Raw genomic sequence first — 18,913 nt, 5'->3', positions numbered from 1 at the left:
GGAGGAGCAGGCTTCTCCCCCTGCCAGCCTTCTAACCAAGTCGGGGGACAGCGGGATGGCGGCGTTCCGCCTCCCCGCTGTCCCCCGAGCTTGTGGGGCTAGCGGTGGGGCTCTCCTGAAGCCTGGAGAGCGAGAGGGGTCGGTGCGCACCGACCCCTCTCGCTCTCCAGCTTCAGCGAAAGCCTGCATTCGCACCATAGGACGCACACACATTTCCCCTTCATTTTTGGAGGGGAAAAAGTGCGTCCTATGGTGCGAAAAATACGGTAGTCTGATTTCTTTGGAATCAGTCTATTACTTTTGAATAGCATATGAAATATTTGCATAGCCATTAGCAAAAAATCCCAAAAGCTGCACTGTTGTTAAGATAAAGGTAAAGGTACCCCTGACCGTTAGGTCCAGTCGTTCACGACTATGGGGTTGTGGCGCTCATCTTGCTCTATAGGCCGAGGGAGCCGACGTTTTCCCACAGACACTTTTTCCCGGTCATGTGGCCAGCGTGACTAAGCCGCTTCTGGTGAACCAGAGCAGCGCACGGAATCGCCATTTACATTCCCACCAAAGCGGTACCTATTTATCTACTTGCACTTTGACATGCTTTCAAACTGCTAGGTTGGCAGGAGCTGGGACCGAACAACGGGAGCTCACCCCGTTGCGGGGATTCGAACCGCCGACCTTCTGATTGGCAAGCCCTAGGCTCTGTTGTTAGGACCACCTAAAATAGCACAAAACAGTTAGCAAGTTTTTATGTTCCCTGCACAGCTTTTCTCGAACTGGGTTGGGGATCACCAGTGGGTCTCTGAACTGCCGTCCATCCCATGGCCATGCAGTAGGTTTTTGGTTGGACGGATGTGCCAGCAACTCCAAAAGTAATAATGATTTAGGAATAGAGAGGGAAGATGTTCTAGGAGGAAGAAGTGAATGTTAAAAGGAGGTTGGGGTGTGATAAACTGACAATCTGGGTGTGGACACAGGGTACGTGAAAAAGTGGGACATGGGTGGCGGTGTGGTCTAAACTTGCTGATCGAAAGGTCGGCGGTTTGAATCCACCAACATTGCTTTGTTCCAGCTGTTGCCAACCTAGCAGTTCGAAAGCATACCTGTGCAAATAGATAAATAGGTGCTGCGGCGGGAAGATAAACAGTGTTTCTATGTGCTCTGGCACTCATCACAGTGTCCCATTATGCCAGAAGCGGTTTAGTCATGCTGACTGCATGACCCGGAAAGCTATCTATGCACAAACGCCAGCTCCCTCGACCTGAAGTGCGATGAGTGCCGCACCCCATAGGTACCTTTGACTGGACTTAATTGTACAGGGGTCATTTACCTTTTTTCCTTACGTGTAAAAGAGTGTTAGTTTTTATGATGTTATTGCACTTACCAGTTTTTTTGTTAGATCCCTTTGTTGTTTGGTATCAACAACAGCAACAAAAAATTAAAACAGATTTCACTGCAAAAAAAGGTGTCTAGACATTCCATTGTGGCAACTTTAATCTGGGTTTAAGGTTCCATTTGATGAAAAGTTTCTAACACTGGTTGTAACTGCTGGAGAAAATATGGTCAGAGAGGTTCTCATCTCTATATGTGGTGAGATTGTCTGAAAGTAGTGACCTACTATGATATGACCTGTAGGGGTGTAATAAATAAATAAATAAACAAACAAACAAACAGGAGGTGACATTATGCCCATTGATGATGCTCCTAAATATTTGGGATGGAAAGAACAAAAATACCCTGCATAAGCCCTAGATATGTTTCATGTTAGTTGCAGCATGGATGGAATTGATTAAAAATTGGAAAACGTTTCACATTAGGTGCCTGGTTGTAAAGGCTATGGCAAAGAACCAGGCAATGAAACTGACATTTAACATAAAGTTGGCAAAGGTGATGGCCTACTATGCAAAGTGGAACCTGTTTGCTGTATATATGAAGGAATGCCAATCCAATTTTGCCATGATTTTGCGACAGACTAACACTGACCTACAAGAGACAAATAAGAATAGAATCCAAGACGTAGAACAAAATAACAAAATAAGAGCCTTTGCAGATGCAAGGAACTGTTTCTGATTTCAGTCATGAAAACTCTCCCTTTAAGAAACTTATCCCTCCCCCCACAAAAAGTATAGCTTCATATGCACAGTAAAGAAATTGCTTAATGTAAATGAAGCATATCTTTTGTGGGCAGATGCTGTACTTACTATGGAGATTTTAATGTGCATTTTCATTTCCCCTTTTTATATTTTAACTTATTAACTCTGACAAGTAACCTCTTGGTTGTGAACAATTTAATTCACAATTCACTTTTTCTGATTCAAAGTGAACATGAGTGCCCTAATCCCCTAATGGGAATTAATTGCATGTTTCAGTGCTTAACTCTGATCCTCTCTCAATTCCCACTGGGACAAGTTTCTTCCTAAAGGGTCTGTGTTTGTTATTCAAAACACAATCTAAAAGATAATGATTTTTTTTTCCTCCCAAAGAGAAACTGGAGCAACCCAATATTAATGTTCTTTCCTTTGTAGGAGAACAAGCTGTAGCCTCTTAACCCATTTGATGTCATGAAGGGTAAACATACAATGCTGAAAGTGGATGAAATATCAGGGCAAAACAGGGTGGCATTTTGGAAAGACAGCACCGTGGTTTTGAGAGAAGAGCCTTGTGTTTTCGTAAAATAGTATTCATTTCCACAGCACTGAGGTGTATAAGAACAATGTTAAGTCCTGGTGGTCAAAGGGGATGTATTTTTTTAAAAGGCAGCCCTTTGACCCAGTGAGCTTAATTTTACTCTGGGAATTTTTCAGGAGTGCTTTTTGAGTGTGTAAAGGTTTTCACAGAAACACTGTCAATTTCCATAGTGTATGAGGAGCTGAGCCTGATAAATTTTCCCTGCCAACCTTATTTTACTGTGTTTTATTTCTATCTCTGTTCCTCCAGGAAGCTGAAGGCAGTATATATGGTACTCTTCTCCCCCTTGTTATCCTCCCAACAACCTGTGAAGTGGGCTAGGCTAGAGCCAGCCAGCCAGTGGCATAGCTTCATGCTCCAGCACTGGGGGGGGGGCAGAGAGCAGGTGGGGGCAGGGCTGGCACATGTCCTGGGGGGCGGGGCGTGCCACCTGCGAGGGCACGGCGGGGGGGGGCAGCCACAATGGCACCCTGCCGGGATCGCGCTGCTGGGAGCAGTGCGCTCCCCCCACACTCCTCTTCCTCTGCCAGTGGAGCCAGAAACTGGCCCAAAATTCCCTTGGTTAGCTAATGGAGAATTTGAATATGCCTCCCTAGCTATAGACTAAAACTCTGATCATGAGTCCACACTGACTCTCAACTAGGGAGATGGGAATGGAACCAAGGACTGCTAGGGTCATGTTTGTAGGTGCTACACTGGTAATTTCCAGATTGTGTGTCAAGAGAGAATGGCTTGTGAAATGCATGTGAAATGAATTGTTAAAGGCTTTTGTGAGGCCTACGTACTCCCTGGTAGAGGCAGTTGCTGGGACTCGGCAGGTTCATACCCTTCAAGTGTCCCTATTTTCCAGGGACAGTCCCAGATTTACAGAAGCCGTCCTGGTTTCAGATTTGATCCTGGAGTGTCCTCCTTTTCCTTAGGATGTCCCTCTTTCCATAAGATAAATGTTGGAAGGTATGGAGTTATGTGACCCCAACCCAAGGAGATAAGTAATTATACAACCTTTAGAAGACATCTGAAGACAGCCCTATATTGGGATTTTAATTTTTTTATATATATCTTGGATTATGATTATTATGAAGAAATAGGACATCTCTATTTTCATTGGAGAAATGTTGGAGGGTATGCAGGTTTCACAAGTATATAATGCCTACTGGCTCACCCCTGCCAACATGCTTGTAGACACTATCTGAGAAATTTTAAAAAGGTAAGGAAATCAGGACGTACCTTTGGAGAAGCCATCTTAATTTTTTTAGTCTTAGGTTGCTTCCAGGCAGAGCTCCTTGTGCTAGCCAGGTCTTCTGTTTATAATGTTTGAATTGAATTTTAATTGACTTTGCACACTGTTGGGAGTAGTGCACTTTTTTGTTTCTACATCTATGCTGTATCCACACCAGTGCATGTGACATCATTGCTGTGGGTTGGGCCACGTGCTGCCCAGCACATATTCACTGCTACCTCTTGCGGGAGTTACTGTTTTATGAGCCCATTCTAACTTTTTAAATTGAGCTTTTAATTACAGCTAAAATAATTTCCCAGTTTTTTATTACATAAAAGTGAGATATTTATGATGTTACAACACCATAATCAGAGCATGATAGCATTATGGTGTTATAATCATGCTTTTCGTCAACTGACTAAGGGGGGGGGGAGAACCCAAATTGGGTCATTAAGTGACACCCATCACAATATGTGCTAAGTGGCGATAGGTTCACTTTCCCGACAGGTCATGGCCCACATCAAAGCCACACCCTTTTAACAAGAATAGCGCTAAAGACATCTGCACTGGGGGAGGCTGAGCAACCCTTCTGTTCTTCTGAATTTTGAGAGAGTGGGCATGAGAAAAGACGGTCCAAGAAGACAGAAAAATTGCAGGGGAAATACAGGAACACAATAATTGGATGTCTTCTCGGATAGTATTTTGTGAATCCCCTGTAATTAAGGAGCGAGTGGAGCATGGCCATTCCCCATGAAATGATTAGACTGGAAGCACAGTCTCTTCTCTATTCTATCACCCTGGCTCTCTTAATCTTAACATTCTCTGAAAGTAAACCTCTTGAACCACAATGATGAAATGTTGCTCTGCTTTTTATTCAGAAAAATAGGCACTACATCCTCCCTTAATAAATAAATGAACTGTTATGAAAGAATAGGAAAAAATTGAATATGCCTCATAATGACCCTCTGTGTAAAGTGAGGGCCAGGTGTCCTGCTCACCTTCTGAAGATTTTCTGCATCTGGCAATTAAAGACCAAACTGCTGTGTTGGAGGGGGGGAGAGACTGTCTCTCCTAGCAGATCATGACTGATAGCAAAATTTGGGGAAGCATCAGATGTTCTGGGCTTTAGTTGGACAGAAACATCATGAAGGGAGGGAGAAAGGTTCATCTGGGAGGCAGAATACTTTGAACAGTAGCCAAGGAATAAAATGGAAACCTTTTCATTACTTTAGTAAATTGGAGGCTCTTTTGCCCTACACTGGGAAAGCTGTTCCCAAAATAGAACATCAAACTAGTCAGCCAGGTGTATTGCAAAACACTAGCGCCACACTCATGCCAAAAGCTAGAGTCACAATCTGTGACAGAAATCTCCTGGTGAGAAACATCAAACATTTTTGGAAATGGTGTAATGCAATGAAAGCTAGGTCTTTGGCAGGATATGAGCAGTGACCATTGTGTAAGCCTTGCAAATTTGACTTTTGAGGAAGCTGAAATTCAACCTCTGCTTTAAAGCAGGAGTAAGGATTAGGGGCTTGTCTGACCAAGAGCGGAGAAAATGGCTGCCCTTGGAATGAGGCTTTTTTCAACCTCTTGCATCAGCTCCTAGCTGGGTTGGGGTAGAAAAACCCAGTCCCCCTTACATGGTGATATTGATGCCACTGACCTGAAGGTTGAAATTGACTAAAAGCTGGCCCTCTCAGAGTGTGTGTAGAGCTCTTGACACTGTCGCCCCCGAGTGCTCTGGTTGGCATTGTGGAGCCTCTTCTACTCTTTGGTATACCTTGGAACTAAGAGCAATGAAAAATGTTTTGTGTGTTTCTGTGTCTGTCTCTTTCAGACTGTAAGTGGTCTATAAATGGAAATAATAATAGTTAAATGCACTAACCCCAATGGGGGGTGGGAGTAATATTTAAGTGACTCTGACTTTGTATCCTTTTCTCTACCTTCAAAAGTGGTGGTGTATTTCACACACAATCTTTTGGTGGTTTATGGATTTCCAGAGCTGGTCCAGTATTTTGCTGAATATTCCAAACTTGCACACATCCCTCCTGTGAATTTGTTTTAATATCTGTTGGACCCAAGGAGGTAGCATTGTTAAAATATCCTACCACCTTTGCATTCACAGGGATTGTAATAATTGTGTTTTAGAATTATTGATCATTTATAGACTTTATTTAAAAAATGACTTTTTATTTTTTTAAAAATAGATTGCTTCTGAGACATATTTAATACACATTGCAGGGCAGGTACTGTACATAATGGCTACATCATGTACATGAAGGCCTGTCATAACTTTTGGTAATGAGTATGTCAACTGGAATTGATATACAGTAACCAAACCAACCACATACATGCTCACTTGCAGAAGGAGTTGGGTTGTACATACATGCTGAAAACAATGGGATCCTGAAAATGGTTGCTTAGATTAGATGGCCCTGTTCATAACGAATCTTGTGACCCCATACACTATTACATGAAGGAATTGGACAGTGTGAACTGATAACTGGAGTGCTTGCTGTCAAACAACAAGCAACTGTTTCTTATTTTTGCTATGATCTTTGCTTTCTTCCTTTTGTCACTTGTATTGTAAATTATAACTGGAGTTAGAAAAATAGCCAGCTTGTATTCCTTGGATTGTTTTGAAACAACCGTATTTGCTAAATATTGCCGTAATAACAAGCTTTTAAGGAACAATGTTTACGCAAAGTGCGATAATGTATCAAGGCTTATTTTTGTTTATTTCAGTTCCTTTCGTCAGAGGAATGGTTCGTGTCTTTGTCTACGGGACCCTTAAGAAAGGCCAGCCCAACTACCCATACATGATAAATGGTGCTAATGGGACAGCCAGATTCCAGGGCAGGGGGCTCACAGTGGAGAAATACCCCCTAGTGATTGCCGGGAAATACAACGTTCCTTATTTGCTGAATATCCCAGGAACGGGACACCGTGTCACTGGAGAGATTTATGCTGTCAATGACCAGATGTTGCAATTCCTTGATGAGTTTGAAAGTTGTCCAGACATGTATCAGCGAACCCCAGTGAGAATTGAAGTTGTTGAGCAGGAAGATGAAAGTAGTCCACCTGAAGGGACGCCAGCTGTTAACAGCATCCTGGAATGCTATGTGTATAGCACTACCACTTATCAGCCAGAATGGATACATCTCCCTTACTATGACAACTATGATTCCTTTGGGAAACACGGGCTTCCATATGAACTAAGGGAAAACAGAGATTGAAACTGGAAGGTAAAAGCTGATATGGACGTATTATCAAGAGGTTGAGTAAAATCTCTAGCATTTTTACAGAAAGTAAGCACTAATGTTTCAGACCATAATATAGTTGCCTTCAAGCCAATATTTTGGGGTCCAGTCAGGTTTTCAGACTAAACTTGCCTAGTCATGCAAGATGCATGGATGTCTTTAATTCTGTAGTTCTCTGTTTAAAACTTGATCAAGAGGTGGAGGGGGGAATACTGTTTTGCAAAGCAAAGATAAAATACTGCAGTATTTCTAGCAATGAACCGGGGGATAAAGAACCTCCAGCTTACAACAAGCTTTTTTGCATTACTGTACAACTTTCACATAAGCAAGGAAATGGCCCTTGTAAGAGATCCATTAATCAAGCACTATGAGACAAATGAGTTCGCTAAGGGAATTCTCTTTGCTGATGCCCTCAAAGTCCAGTCCTCTGGCTTTCAGGTGCTCTAAGTGGGCATGGAGGGCAAAAATGATGAGAGCATCAGGCTCTCATGATATGTGGCATTGTTCTGGAGTGGCATTGCTCTGGAAGAACAAGTTAAAAAGTTAAGAACAGCCCTGCTGGATGAGACAGAAGGCCTACTTAGGCCAGCATCCTTTTTTTCACACGGGCCAGCCAGATGCCTATGTGAGACCTACAAGCAGATCAGAAAGGCCATGTACCTCTCTTGCTGCAGTTCCCAGCAAGTGATATTAGAGGCATGTTACCTCTGATCCTGCAGGCAGTATATCACTAGCATGACTACGAAATCCGTGAATTGAAATGAGTTGACATCATAGTGCTGCTAGGAGCCAGATTTGTCAAATGGGCCTTAAGAGCTCCAGAGAAAGTTATGGTTCAGAAATTGGAAGGAACTAAGAACTAAGACTCACAAAGTGAAGTCCAAGTGATGTGGAGTCCTCTGCTTCTTCATTTATTTGTCCACCTTTCTGGACATAATAGTTTCTATTCATTAAAAAGGTAAAGGGACGCCTGACCATTAGGTCCAGTTGTGGCTTACTCTGGGGTTGCAGCGCTCATCTCGCTTTATTGGCCGAGGGAGCCGGCATACAGCTTCCGGGTCATGTGGCCAGCATGACTAAGCCGCTTCTGGCGAACCAGAGCAGCGCACGGAAACGCCGGTTACCTTCCTGCCTGAGCGGTACCTATTTATCTACTTGCACTTTGACGTGCTTTTGAACTGCTAGGTTGGCAGGAGTTCTATTCATTAGGTTTTAGTATATTTACATTCTCTTCCTGCCTGTTTCAGCTCCATAAATGACCACAGACTACTGAACAGAATCAACAACCTCTTTTCATTTATAGCTCAGTATTTTGAAATATGCCAGCAGGGAAGAAGGCAGATTCTCAAGAAAACTGCAAGAAAGCAGTTTTTAAGGTTGGTTATATTCCTTAAGTACCCAATGTGACCTTGCTGTACAACTGAAGGGCAGAGCAGTTCCTGATATTAATTAGACACACAATGCTACTCTTACTGTTGTATTAATTATCCTACTATTTAAGGCTGTACACATACAATTGCTCACTTATGTTCATGTCTTAGTTTCAGCTTTCTCTCTTATACAGCCCATTCATTCTTTTGCTTTTGTTAGGCTTCCAAGTAAAAACAAGGTGATGGCAGATTGTTTTAATTGTAGAGTGATAGTGGTATAAATTTTGACAAAATTCAGTTTATAAACCTTTGACTGTAAATAATGAGAAAATTTGTAATAGATATTTTTAAAATTGTGTACATTTGTATTACTTAAAAAAACACTTAGTATGATTTACTTAAAACATTTGTCATTAATATAGTAAATTAAATCTAGATGTGGGGACTTGCTGTGTAGGACACTACTACAGTCACAAGAGTTATGACAGTGCATGCACCTGGTGTGGGGTGATAAACAGGATCAGGCTAGGGTCTGTTTGTTCTCATGATGAGCTTTCAGCCCTACTTTCAGTAGGGAGCAGCTGCACTCAGGAGTTCCCAGTTGGAGGCTCCTGAGTAAAACCAATCCCCGTTGGGCTTGCATTTCACACCAGATTTAAACGGTACTGAATACAAGTGTCACTTGCCAAGGAAGAACTGGGAACTTCCTTAAGACTCCTGATTGTTGCTTTGCAGTCAGATCTTTTCCTGCCCCACGCCTGAGGTCATATATAATGTCAGGATCATTGTCAGGTTTAGTTTAGCCCATGAGCTAGAGGTTCCCCATGCCTACTGGCCAATTAAAACTCACCCTTTGCTTATTTTTTATAAAACTGGTATACAGGTAGGGGAGTCAGTACAAAATTATTTCTGTTGTTACATGTGGAGACCCAGTTTTAGGTTAAAGTACCAAAGTTGTGAAGGCTTTAAATGACACAGTTTATATGCAAAAATGCTTTTATTAATTTCTTTGATAGCAGTAGAACTGCAGAAGAGAATTACAAATCCCTTATGTACAGGTATTTATAAAAGGAGTGATTTGAGATCCAGAGGCAATTTTAAGTTCAGTCTCAGCAAGGTAAACCATATGGACCCTTGCCTCTTGTTTAAGATAGTTTAAAAAAATACCATAGCATTGTTTTAGTTTACATAATTTGCTTGCTACCTTAATGTTCATTTAAATTTGTGGAGGAACATAGAAGGTGCTAGTCAATTGTGGCAACATATGAAATAAATAGTTTCACTCCAGTTCCACAAGCTCATCTCCTTCCCCGACAGTTTCACCAGCTTTGCAATGTACAGCTTTCACCTGCAGCGCAAAGGAAGAAAAAAATTTGATTCTGAAAACAAGGCCAAGAATCTTTTTTTAATTGCAGTTGGCTGTGCAAAGAAAATAAGTGGTAGATTTCCATTTTAAAGACCTTATACAACATGAAACAGAAATCTAAAAAGCATGTCCTGGAACATAATCAAACACATTGCCCAAGTTTTTAATTGTGCTTCATTTTATCCAAAACACTTAAGAAGTTTGTTTTTCTCTGTGTGTTTTAACATCTGGATTTTTTAAAGGTGATTTTGGTAAATATCAGACAATTTTTACACTATTTTAAAATAGCGCTGTGCTTGATGCTGGTTTTGTTTGTTGCTTTTCATTGCTGCAATTGTTTAGCATTTTTATTGTCAATCACCTTTGGTGCTTGTGCCAAAGTAAATCTACAAACTATGCAAGAGGTTTGGTTGGTCCCCCCCACCCCCAACTGTAAATGTCATACAGTGGTGCCCCGCAAGACGAATGCCTCGCAAGACGAAAAACCCGCAAGACGAAAGGGTTTTTCGGTTTTTGCGACGCTTCGCTAGACGATTTTCCCTATGGGCTTGCATCGCAAGACAAAAGCCCATAGGGAAATCTCGGGGACCTTTTTTTAAATGCTGGCGGTGGGGAGCAAAGCCTTTTCCCCCCCTCCGGACTTCAGAAGAGGTCCAGGAAGGCCGGCGGGGGCGAAAGGCTTTGCTCCCCACCGCCAGCATTTTAAAAGCGGTCCGGGATAGCAGGGAAGCGCTTCCCACTATCCCGGACGGCTTTTGAAGCCTGCCTAACCGGGGGCTTTTAAATCGCCCCGGGACTGTCCGGGGCGATTTAAAAGCCCCCGGAAGGCTTTTGAAGCCTCCCCCCGCCGCCCGGCATCGGAACGATGTCCCGAAGCCCGGCGGCAGGGCAGGAAAGCCTCCCCCGCCGCCCGGCATCGGAACGATGTCCCGAAGCCCGGCGACGGGGCAGGAACGCCTCCCCCAGCCGCCCGGCTTCGGGGCATCGTCCCGATGCCGGGCGGTGGGGCAGGAACGCCTCCCCCCGCCGCCCGGCTTCGGGGCATCGTCCCGATGCCGGGCGGTGGGGCAGGAACGCCTCCCCCAGCCGCCCGGCTTCGGGGCATCGTCCCGATGCCGGGCGGTGGGGCAGGAACGCCTCCCCCAGCCGCCCGGCTTCGGGGCATCGTCCCGATGCCGGGCGGTGGGGCAGGAACGCCTCCCCCAGCCGCCCGGCTTCGGGGCATCGTCCCGATGCCGGGCGGTGGGGCAGGAACGCCTCCCCCAGCCGCCCGGCTTCGGGGCATCGTTCCGATGCCGGGCGGTGGGGCAGGAACGCCTCCCCCCGCTGCCCGGCATCGGAACGATGTCCCGAAGCCGGGCGGCCGGGCGGGAAAGCCTCCCCCCGCCGCCCGGCTTCAGAACGATGTCCCGAAGCCGAGCGGCGGGGCGAGAAAGCCTTTGTCCCCCCTGCCTGCCTTCCCAGGGGCTTTTAAATCGCCCCGGACGGCGGAGAAGTCCTCCGCTGTCCCGGGCGATTTTAAAATGCCGCCCGCCAGAAGAGGTCGGGGGAAGGCGGTTTCCATAGGAACGCATTAATTGATTTTCAATGCATTCCTATGGAAAACCGTGCATCGCAAGACGAAAAACTCGCAAGACGAAGAGACTTGCGGAACGAATTAATTTCGTCTTGCGAGGCACCACTGTATAACCATTTCTGTAGAAATGGGCTTTAAAATTCAAATACACACTAGACCTGGGCGATAAATTGCCCAGGACCAGTATGAGGAGCAGACTGCCACCAGGTCCGTCTGCTGGAGGGAGTAAAGAGTGCCTTCCTCCAGCGGGTGCTGCTAGAAGAGGGACTCAGGAGCGGAGGTGGTTTCACCAGCGATATACCCGTATTTTTCGCACCATAGGGCGCACCCAGTTTTTTTTTGGGGGGGGGAAATAAAGGGGGAAAAATTATTTTCCCCCCCAGGCGCGGCGCTGGGATGGGGGAAGCTCGAGCTTCCCCCGACCCCAGCCCCCAAACAGGCAAGTCTCCACAAGCCGTGGGAGCGCTCCCGCTGCTTGCGGAGAGGTCCGCGAAGCCTGGACGCGCTGAGCTCAGCGCGCGCAGGCTTCAGCATGCAGGCAACTCTCCGCAAGCAGCGGGAGCCCAGCTCTGTCCCCCGAGTTTGCGGGGCTGGCGACGGGGAGGACCCCCGCCAGCCTTCTAGCCAAGTCGGGGGACAGCGGCATGGCGCGCTGCGCCTCTCCCGCTGTCTCCCGAGTTTGTGGGGCTGGCAACGGGGGGGAGCAGGCTTCTCCCCCCCGCCAGCCTTCTAGCCAAGTCGGGGGACAGCGGGATGGCGCGCTGCGCCTCTCCCCTGTCCCCCGAGTTTGCGGGGCTGGCGACGGGGAGGAGCCGGCTTCTCCCCCCCCCGCCAGCCTTTTAGCCAAGTCGGGGGACAGCAGGACGGCGCGCTGCGCCTCTCTGCTGTCCCCCGAGCTTGTGGGGCTGGCGGTGGGGCTTTCCTGAAGCCTGGAGAGCGAGAGGGGTTGGTGCGCACCGACCCCTCTCGCTCTCCAGGCTTCAGCGAAAGCCTGTATTCGCACCATAGGACGCACACACTTTCCCCCTTCATTTTTGGAGGGGAAAAAGTGCGTCCTATGGTGCGAAAAATACGGTACCTACCGCTGAGTGAAGCCACCATTCAAACTCTGCCCTCATACGGCACAGAGGAAGAAACAAGCTGTATCGGTGAGGCGCTGATGCAGTTTCTTGTTCTCTCTGCATCTTTAAACTGCTGGACTGTTGCCCTTGCCTCAGCCAAGCAGTTAAAGGAGCACCCAGCCCCGCACTGGCTCTTGTGAGCTGGTGGCTCCATGAAACTGTGCAGCTGTGGGGAGTGCGGGTGCCGTTCCCACAGCAAGCAGTTAAAGGAGCCCCAACGCTCTGCCTGCTTGCACCGGGGCTGTCTCGGTTGGGGAGGGGGAGCCTTCCTGATCCCCAGCTGAGCTGCGCAAACAAGCTACATTATCCCAGCCCACAAGCACCTGGGTGAAACCACCTCAGCTCTCATGGTGAGAGCTGGGGCGGTTTCAGCCGGTGCCTCATGGGCACCAGTGCAGCTTGTTTTTTCAGCATCACGGTATATCACCAAACCACGAGGTTTTAATGGCGATATACCACAATGTTGAAAAGCTGGTATCGCCCAGCGCTAATACACACACTAGACAAAACCAGGCCTCTTATAAATTGCCTACCAGGAACTGTTTTGTACCCAATAATGTATTTTCACAAATGTTCTGTAAACAAGAACTACTGACATTTATCTATACGTGAGTATCGCCCTGTCTGAGTATTCAGTGTCTATGCACAATCATAGTCATGTGAGGAACAGCAGGGGCACACTGCCAAGCCCTATTCCTTCTGGCACATCCTCATCTGCTTTTTTTCATTCCTTCATGAGTTGAAGAATCAAGTGCTGGAGTGGGCTGCCTCCTGTACTTAGGGAGGCTCCTTGTGTTGTTTAGAATCCTGATTACAAATAGACACTGAATGCCTCAATACGGCTTAAAAATGGGACTTGCACTGTGCCTGGTAATTTAGAAAAAGCAAAAGCAGAGATGACACCTCCTAAGTATTTTGCAATATCCTAACAACCTAAAGAACCTTGTGACTACCTCCACATACCCACTGGGATGAAGCACTTTTAAAAGCTTGGCACGTGAAGGGGCAGTGAACTGTTTGTTTTAAAAAGAAGCACTGCTTGTGTGTAAAGTTTTGGCCATATGCTCTGCATTGTGGTCCTAAAGTCTATTTGTGCATGACATGTTTTGGGACTGCCTAGCTCAGGGTCCACCATCCCTCAGACCATGTGGTGGCCGGACTATATTTTGGGGGGAAATATGAAAAAATTTCTATGCCAGTTCATAACCCAGAGATGCATTTTAAATAAAAGGACACATTCTACTCATGTAAAAACACGCTGATTCCCAGACCGTCCGCAGGCCAGATTGAGAAGGTGATTGGGCCACTTCTGGCCCCCGGACCTTAGGTTGCCTACCTCTGGCCTAGCTGAACAATTACCGTATTTTTCGCTCTATAGGACGCACTTTTTCCCCTTCAAAAATGAAGGGGAAATGTGTGTGCGTCCTATGGAGCGAAGACACCATAGCCCCGCGGCCCTCTCCCGGCTGGAGAGATAATGTGCGGCTATGGCAGGAGCCTCCATAGCCGCGCATCACCTCTCCAGCCGGGAGAGCGCACACGGAGCTAAAGCAGCCCCCCCCCCGACCCTCTCCCGGCTGGAGAGGTGACGCGCGGCTATGGCAGGAGCCTCCATAGCCGCGCATCACCTCTCCAGCCGGGAGAGCGCGCAGGGGGCTAAAGAAGCCCGGCTTACTCTCTCCCGGCTGGAGAAGTGACGCATGACTATGACAGCAGCCTCTCCGCTGCGCCTTTCCGCTGCTCCCTGACCTGCTCTTTGGGGCTGGTGGTGGGCTTCCCTCCGCCAGCCCCAAAGAGCAGGTAGAAAGGAACCTGAAGCCTGGAGAGCGAGAGGGGTCGGTGCGCACCGACCCCTCTCACTCTCCAGGCTTCCAAGGTAGCCGCCTGAACGCACCTTGTTTTAGAGCGGGAAAACAAGGAGGAAAATTCTCCCACTCTCTGCGCAGCGCTTCCTGCCGCTTCGCTGAAGGGGCGTTGGGCAGAGAGCGGAAGAATTTTTTTCACTTGTTCTCCCCCCTCTAAAACAAGGTGCGTCCTATGGTGCAAAAAATACGGTAGTGAAATTACAAAGGCACAGATTCTGATTTCCAGGGCCACAATCCAGCACAAGCACACTGGACCCAAAGTGCATCTACTGTAACTCTATTGGATTGTAGCCTAGGCCAAATCTGAACAGAAAGGCTGCAGCCAAGACAAATAATTCTGAACATTTGATAAACATTTGTGAATTCAAAGTGTGTGCATCACCACACAGTTACAGAACAGTGCAATAAGGTTCAAGATTGATGCCAATAATAAAATCTATTTTCAAAAATAAAGCTTGTGCTCAACTTGACAAGTTACTTAAAACATCTAGTAGTCTGGACATACCTTGCCAGTTTTAGCAGCAACCAAACTGTTCTGCATTTTCATAGCTTCAATCACACAGACCTCCTGACCTTCTGCAACCTGGTAAAAGCAAAAAAAGATGACATTAAAATGGTAATGTTATTATAACCTTAAAGTCAACAGGAAAATTAACACAGAAACGTCTTTAAACAAAGAAAAAAGACAATTCTTATCCCATGTGTAGATCCTTTCTTAAGTCACCTTCAGACTCTAATGCTGATATGCACCATATGATGTACTCTGGTCTGATAGAAACTTGAGTTCAGATCCTACAGATACTCAATTCTTGAAGAGGCTTTAACCATCATCTAATTCCCACTGCATAAAGAATATGGATTCTGACTCAACAAGGCTATGCATGCAGTACAGAAAACTGCAAACACAGGAAAAATATGCATTTTTTGAGGCTGGCTAGAGAATTCACCTTCCCAAGAATCTCAGCTTACAAGTCAAAGCAAAGCAAAACAAAATACATGTTTTAGTCCTTGTAAAGAAAGGATCAGCAATTGCATGCACAAGGCCTGGTGAAATTTCCAAAGTAAGAGAAGTGTTCACTTGGATTACTAGTCCTCAAAGAGCCCTGTGGGATTCCTTGTCTCTTCATTATTAAGAAAAGCAGACATTTGCAGACCAGATGCAAGTCTTATGGAATCAAAATACCACCACCCAGTCTCATATTCATTCAGAGTGGCACTCTCACTTTCTGTTTCTGCCTAGTTGAACTCTTAACAAACTGTTCACATGCTCAAGGTAACCAGTGGATCCATTGTGTACCTCCATGGATTATTTTTTTAAGCCCAAAAAAGTTGATCATGTGAGATAAGCACATCCTATGCCAATTAGGCAAGCTACCTCTGTCTGATAAATACACAGCTTTACAGGAAGTTGGGAAATTATTATTATTTATTACATTTATTAGTTGCTTTATCTTGCCCAAGGCAACTCAAGAACAACTTACAACCAAAAAATCTAGCCAGTTTGCATTGCATGAAGTAGCTCTCTGTCCTTGGGTCATTTTTCCCTCAAACATCACAATTTAAGTGTGACTTTCCTTACTTCATATCTGAAGTAACATGCTTCAGAGCCCGCAATGAAAGATCATTTCCACTAGAGACTATACTATTTCCAAACCAGCGATGGGAGCAGTTTGAGATTCTTCCTATACATGGTCTGAAATACTCATTACATGAACTAATACTTTCAAGTTTCTACCACCCACATATGCCATTTTGTCACTGGAAACACCATATTAAATAACAAAAGTTGAACAGATCTACTGCATGCATAAGTGTATTTGTCACACTAATTCTTACCACCATCAGACTTCATATCTCCCATAAAACATCTGCTAAATGTTCAAGTACTTGTTCTATGTTGCCCCTCCAAAAGAACCTCATTTCTTTCATCCTGTCTTGATACCTACGTACATTACCACCTCCATGTAATAAGCATCAATTACATCAGGAGTCAACAACCTTGTTAGGGCAAGGTCACGATTTCAAAAGAGAGAGACTGTGGTGGGCATCACATGTGTGTGGTAGCTCTCCACTCCCCATGGGGTAACACCCAGGCCCTGATTAGGTTTGAAAAAATGAGCTTCTATAGGCTAAAGAAGGCTTCTTTTAAGCCTAATCTGAGCAAGGGGATGGGACCCTGTGGGCACCAGGGAAGGTCTCTCTGTGGGCAAAGGTGCCACACTGGCAACCCATGCATTGCACTGTGTGTACATGAAATAAACTGTGCAGAGAGGAGCCACAATCCACAGCCTTCCTATGGAAAACACACACTGCAATTTTATTGAAAAGTAAGATGTAAAGTTATATAAAGGAACACAGCTTGTTTCTCAAGGCTGTTGCTCAAAAGTGCTTGTTCCACATCAGCAAGAGAACAATAGACTGAATCACATTGCTTCTTTGTTGACCTGGAATGAACCACCCTCAGCTGTTGGGACTTAACTGGGACACTGTAAGAGAGAAGTGGCCTCTTCACATACAACAGATTTCCACACACGCTTCCTATATATTCATGCCTGTGACCCTTGTCACATCCCAATTCCAGCACCCTCAACCACTCAAGTCTCCTATTTTACATCCTCACTTGCTTTCCCCTATGTCTGGGCACCCTCGCAGAATACTGATGGCTGAAACTCATTCCTCAAAGCCCATTTTCTTTGTGCAGCTTTTGGCTGCACATCTTAGCCCACATCTCAAACCCCAAATAAAACTGCAGTTAATCTCATGCTGCCCCTGGCCTCCTCAAGTCAGCTATGCAGTCACGTGTGATTGGTGCACACACACCACTACCAGTTTTTTCATCGCATATACATTAAATAGGAAGCACCACACACTTTTCGCCTCCTTGTCTTCATAGGAACCTAAGAGGAACTTGCTGGATCAGGCCAAGGACCTATCTAGTTCAGCATCCTGTTTTCACAGGACTAGGTACCTGTGGGAAGCTGGCAAGATGAACATGAGCACAACAGCAGTCATCGCACACCTGTGATTCCCCACAACTGGTGTTCAGAGGCATTATGCCTCTGACTGTGGAGGCAGAACGTAGCCATTGTGGCTAGTGGCTGTCGTCCAATAATCTATCAAAGCCACCCAAGTTGGTGGCCATCACCATGTGCTGCATAAAGAAGTTCATGGCATGTTATGAGAGACAGTCCTAAATGTTGAGTACGAAATTTGCCGCGCAAAAAGGAGAGACCATAGAATAGTCCTATTTAACATGTTGACTTAACCCAGGCACAATATGAAAGCACATCACTGTTCCCATCTCCTATGGTAACATAGGTACAGTGGTGCCCCGCAAGACGAACGCCTCGCAAGACGGAAAACCCGCTAGACGAAAGGGTTTTCCGTTTTGGAGGCGCTTCGCAAAACGAATTTCTTTATGGGCTTGCTTCGCAAGACGATAATGTCTTGCGAGTTCCTGCGGGGGTTTTCCCCTCCCCCCTGTTCCTAAGCCACTAAGCCACTTATCAGCTGATCCGCTGATAAGCCGCTTAACAGCTGATCGCTAAAAGCCGCTAAACTGCTAATAGCGCTAATCCGCTAAGCTGTCAATGGTCTTGCTTCGCAAGACGAAAAAACCGCTATACGAAGAGCCTCACGGAAGGGATTAATTTCGTCTTGCGAGGCACCACTGTACTTTTTTCCTTAAGGGGATGCCACACAGCTCAGATGACAAAAACATGTCAGGATCAATCACAGGGAAGTGAATTTCCTCCATTACAAAAGGGAGCTACGATTTGAGTATAGTGGTACCTTGGGTTAAGAACTTAATTTGTTCTGGAGGTCCGTTCTTAACCTGAAACAGTTCTTAACCTGAGATACCACTTTAGCTAATGGGGCCTCCCGCTGCCGCCGCGCTGCCAGAACGCAATTTCTGTTCTCATCCTGAAGCAAAGTTCTTAACCCGAAGTACTATTTCTGGGTTAGCAGAGTCTGTAACCTGAAGCGTATGTAACTTGAAGCTTCTGTAACCCGAGGTACCACTGTAGCTTATTTCCATCCTGAGCTACAAAACAAGAGATACGTGCAAGTACATTAGAGCGAATGTGTCGTATCAGGCTTAACACTGCACTGATACATGACTTGTGCACATAGCATTAGTGATACTAGGTTAACTGATGAACAAGAGAAGCATTCCGGCATAAAAATTCCATTAATGTGCAAATACTGCCCTTTCATTATTTGGAGTAGGCCTACTGTTCCCAAACTTTCTCAGAGAACTGTCCAAAAGCTCAGGAGTTCCCCTAAGTTCTCCGAAAGCTTCAAAACACTGGACCAAAGGGATCTCCCTATCCACCTTACATCCTTCCCAGCCTTTGCTGTCAGAGGTCTCCCTTTGCCTCCCACTCTCAGAAATATTCCGTGCTCTAGAAGTGGGCTTTGCAAGATGAGTTTGATTTATCTCGTCATTG

General features: G+C 45.8%; 2 protein-coding genes across 11 annotated transcripts in view; one reads left to right on the top strand and one right to left on the bottom strand.

The window, feature by feature from the left end:
- GGACT (gamma-glutamylamine cyclotransferase) overlaps positions 1-18,913 on the top strand; it is a 56,090-nt gene that overhangs the window by 12,264 nt on the left and 24,913 nt on the right. For 3 of the 9 annotated variants that reach the window (XM_081908312.1, XM_081908315.1, XM_081908313.1), the window contains exons 2-3: positions 6,650-7,149; positions 8,412-8,890. In XM_081908312.1, coding sequence (XP_081764438.1) covers positions 6,667-7,140 — 474 coding nt within the window. In that variant the 5' untranslated portion in view covers positions 6,650-6,666 and the 3' untranslated portion in view covers positions 7,141-7,149; positions 8,412-8,890. Of the gene's footprint in view, positions 1-6,649; positions 7,150-8,411; positions 8,891-18,913 lie in introns of those variants that run through there. The other 6 variants (XR_014167688.1, XR_014167690.1, XR_014167689.1 and 3 more) reach the window with 4 other exon arrangements.
- Positions 9,513-18,913, bottom strand: part of PCCA (propionyl-CoA carboxylase subunit alpha) — a 251,208-nt gene continuing 241,807 nt past the window's right edge. For both annotated transcript variants that reach the window (XM_081908204.1, XM_081908203.1), the window contains exons 23-24: positions 14,968-15,045; positions 9,513-9,882 (exon numbers count right to left, since the gene is read on the bottom strand). In XM_081908204.1, coding sequence (XP_081764330.1) covers positions 9,814-9,882; positions 14,968-15,045 — 147 coding nt within the window. In that variant the 3' untranslated portion in view covers positions 9,513-9,813. The remainder of the gene's footprint in view (positions 9,883-14,967; positions 15,046-18,913) is intronic.

The sequence above is a fragment of the Podarcis melisellensis genome (assembly GCF_964234715.1).
Source record: "Podarcis melisellensis genome assembly, chromosome: 4".
Classification (NCBI taxonomy): domain Eukaryota; kingdom Metazoa; phylum Chordata; class Lepidosauria; order Squamata; family Lacertidae; genus Podarcis; species Podarcis melisellensis.
The sequence above is the reverse complement of the archived record's forward strand: the minus strand, read 5'-3'. Positions and strand labels throughout refer to the sequence as shown.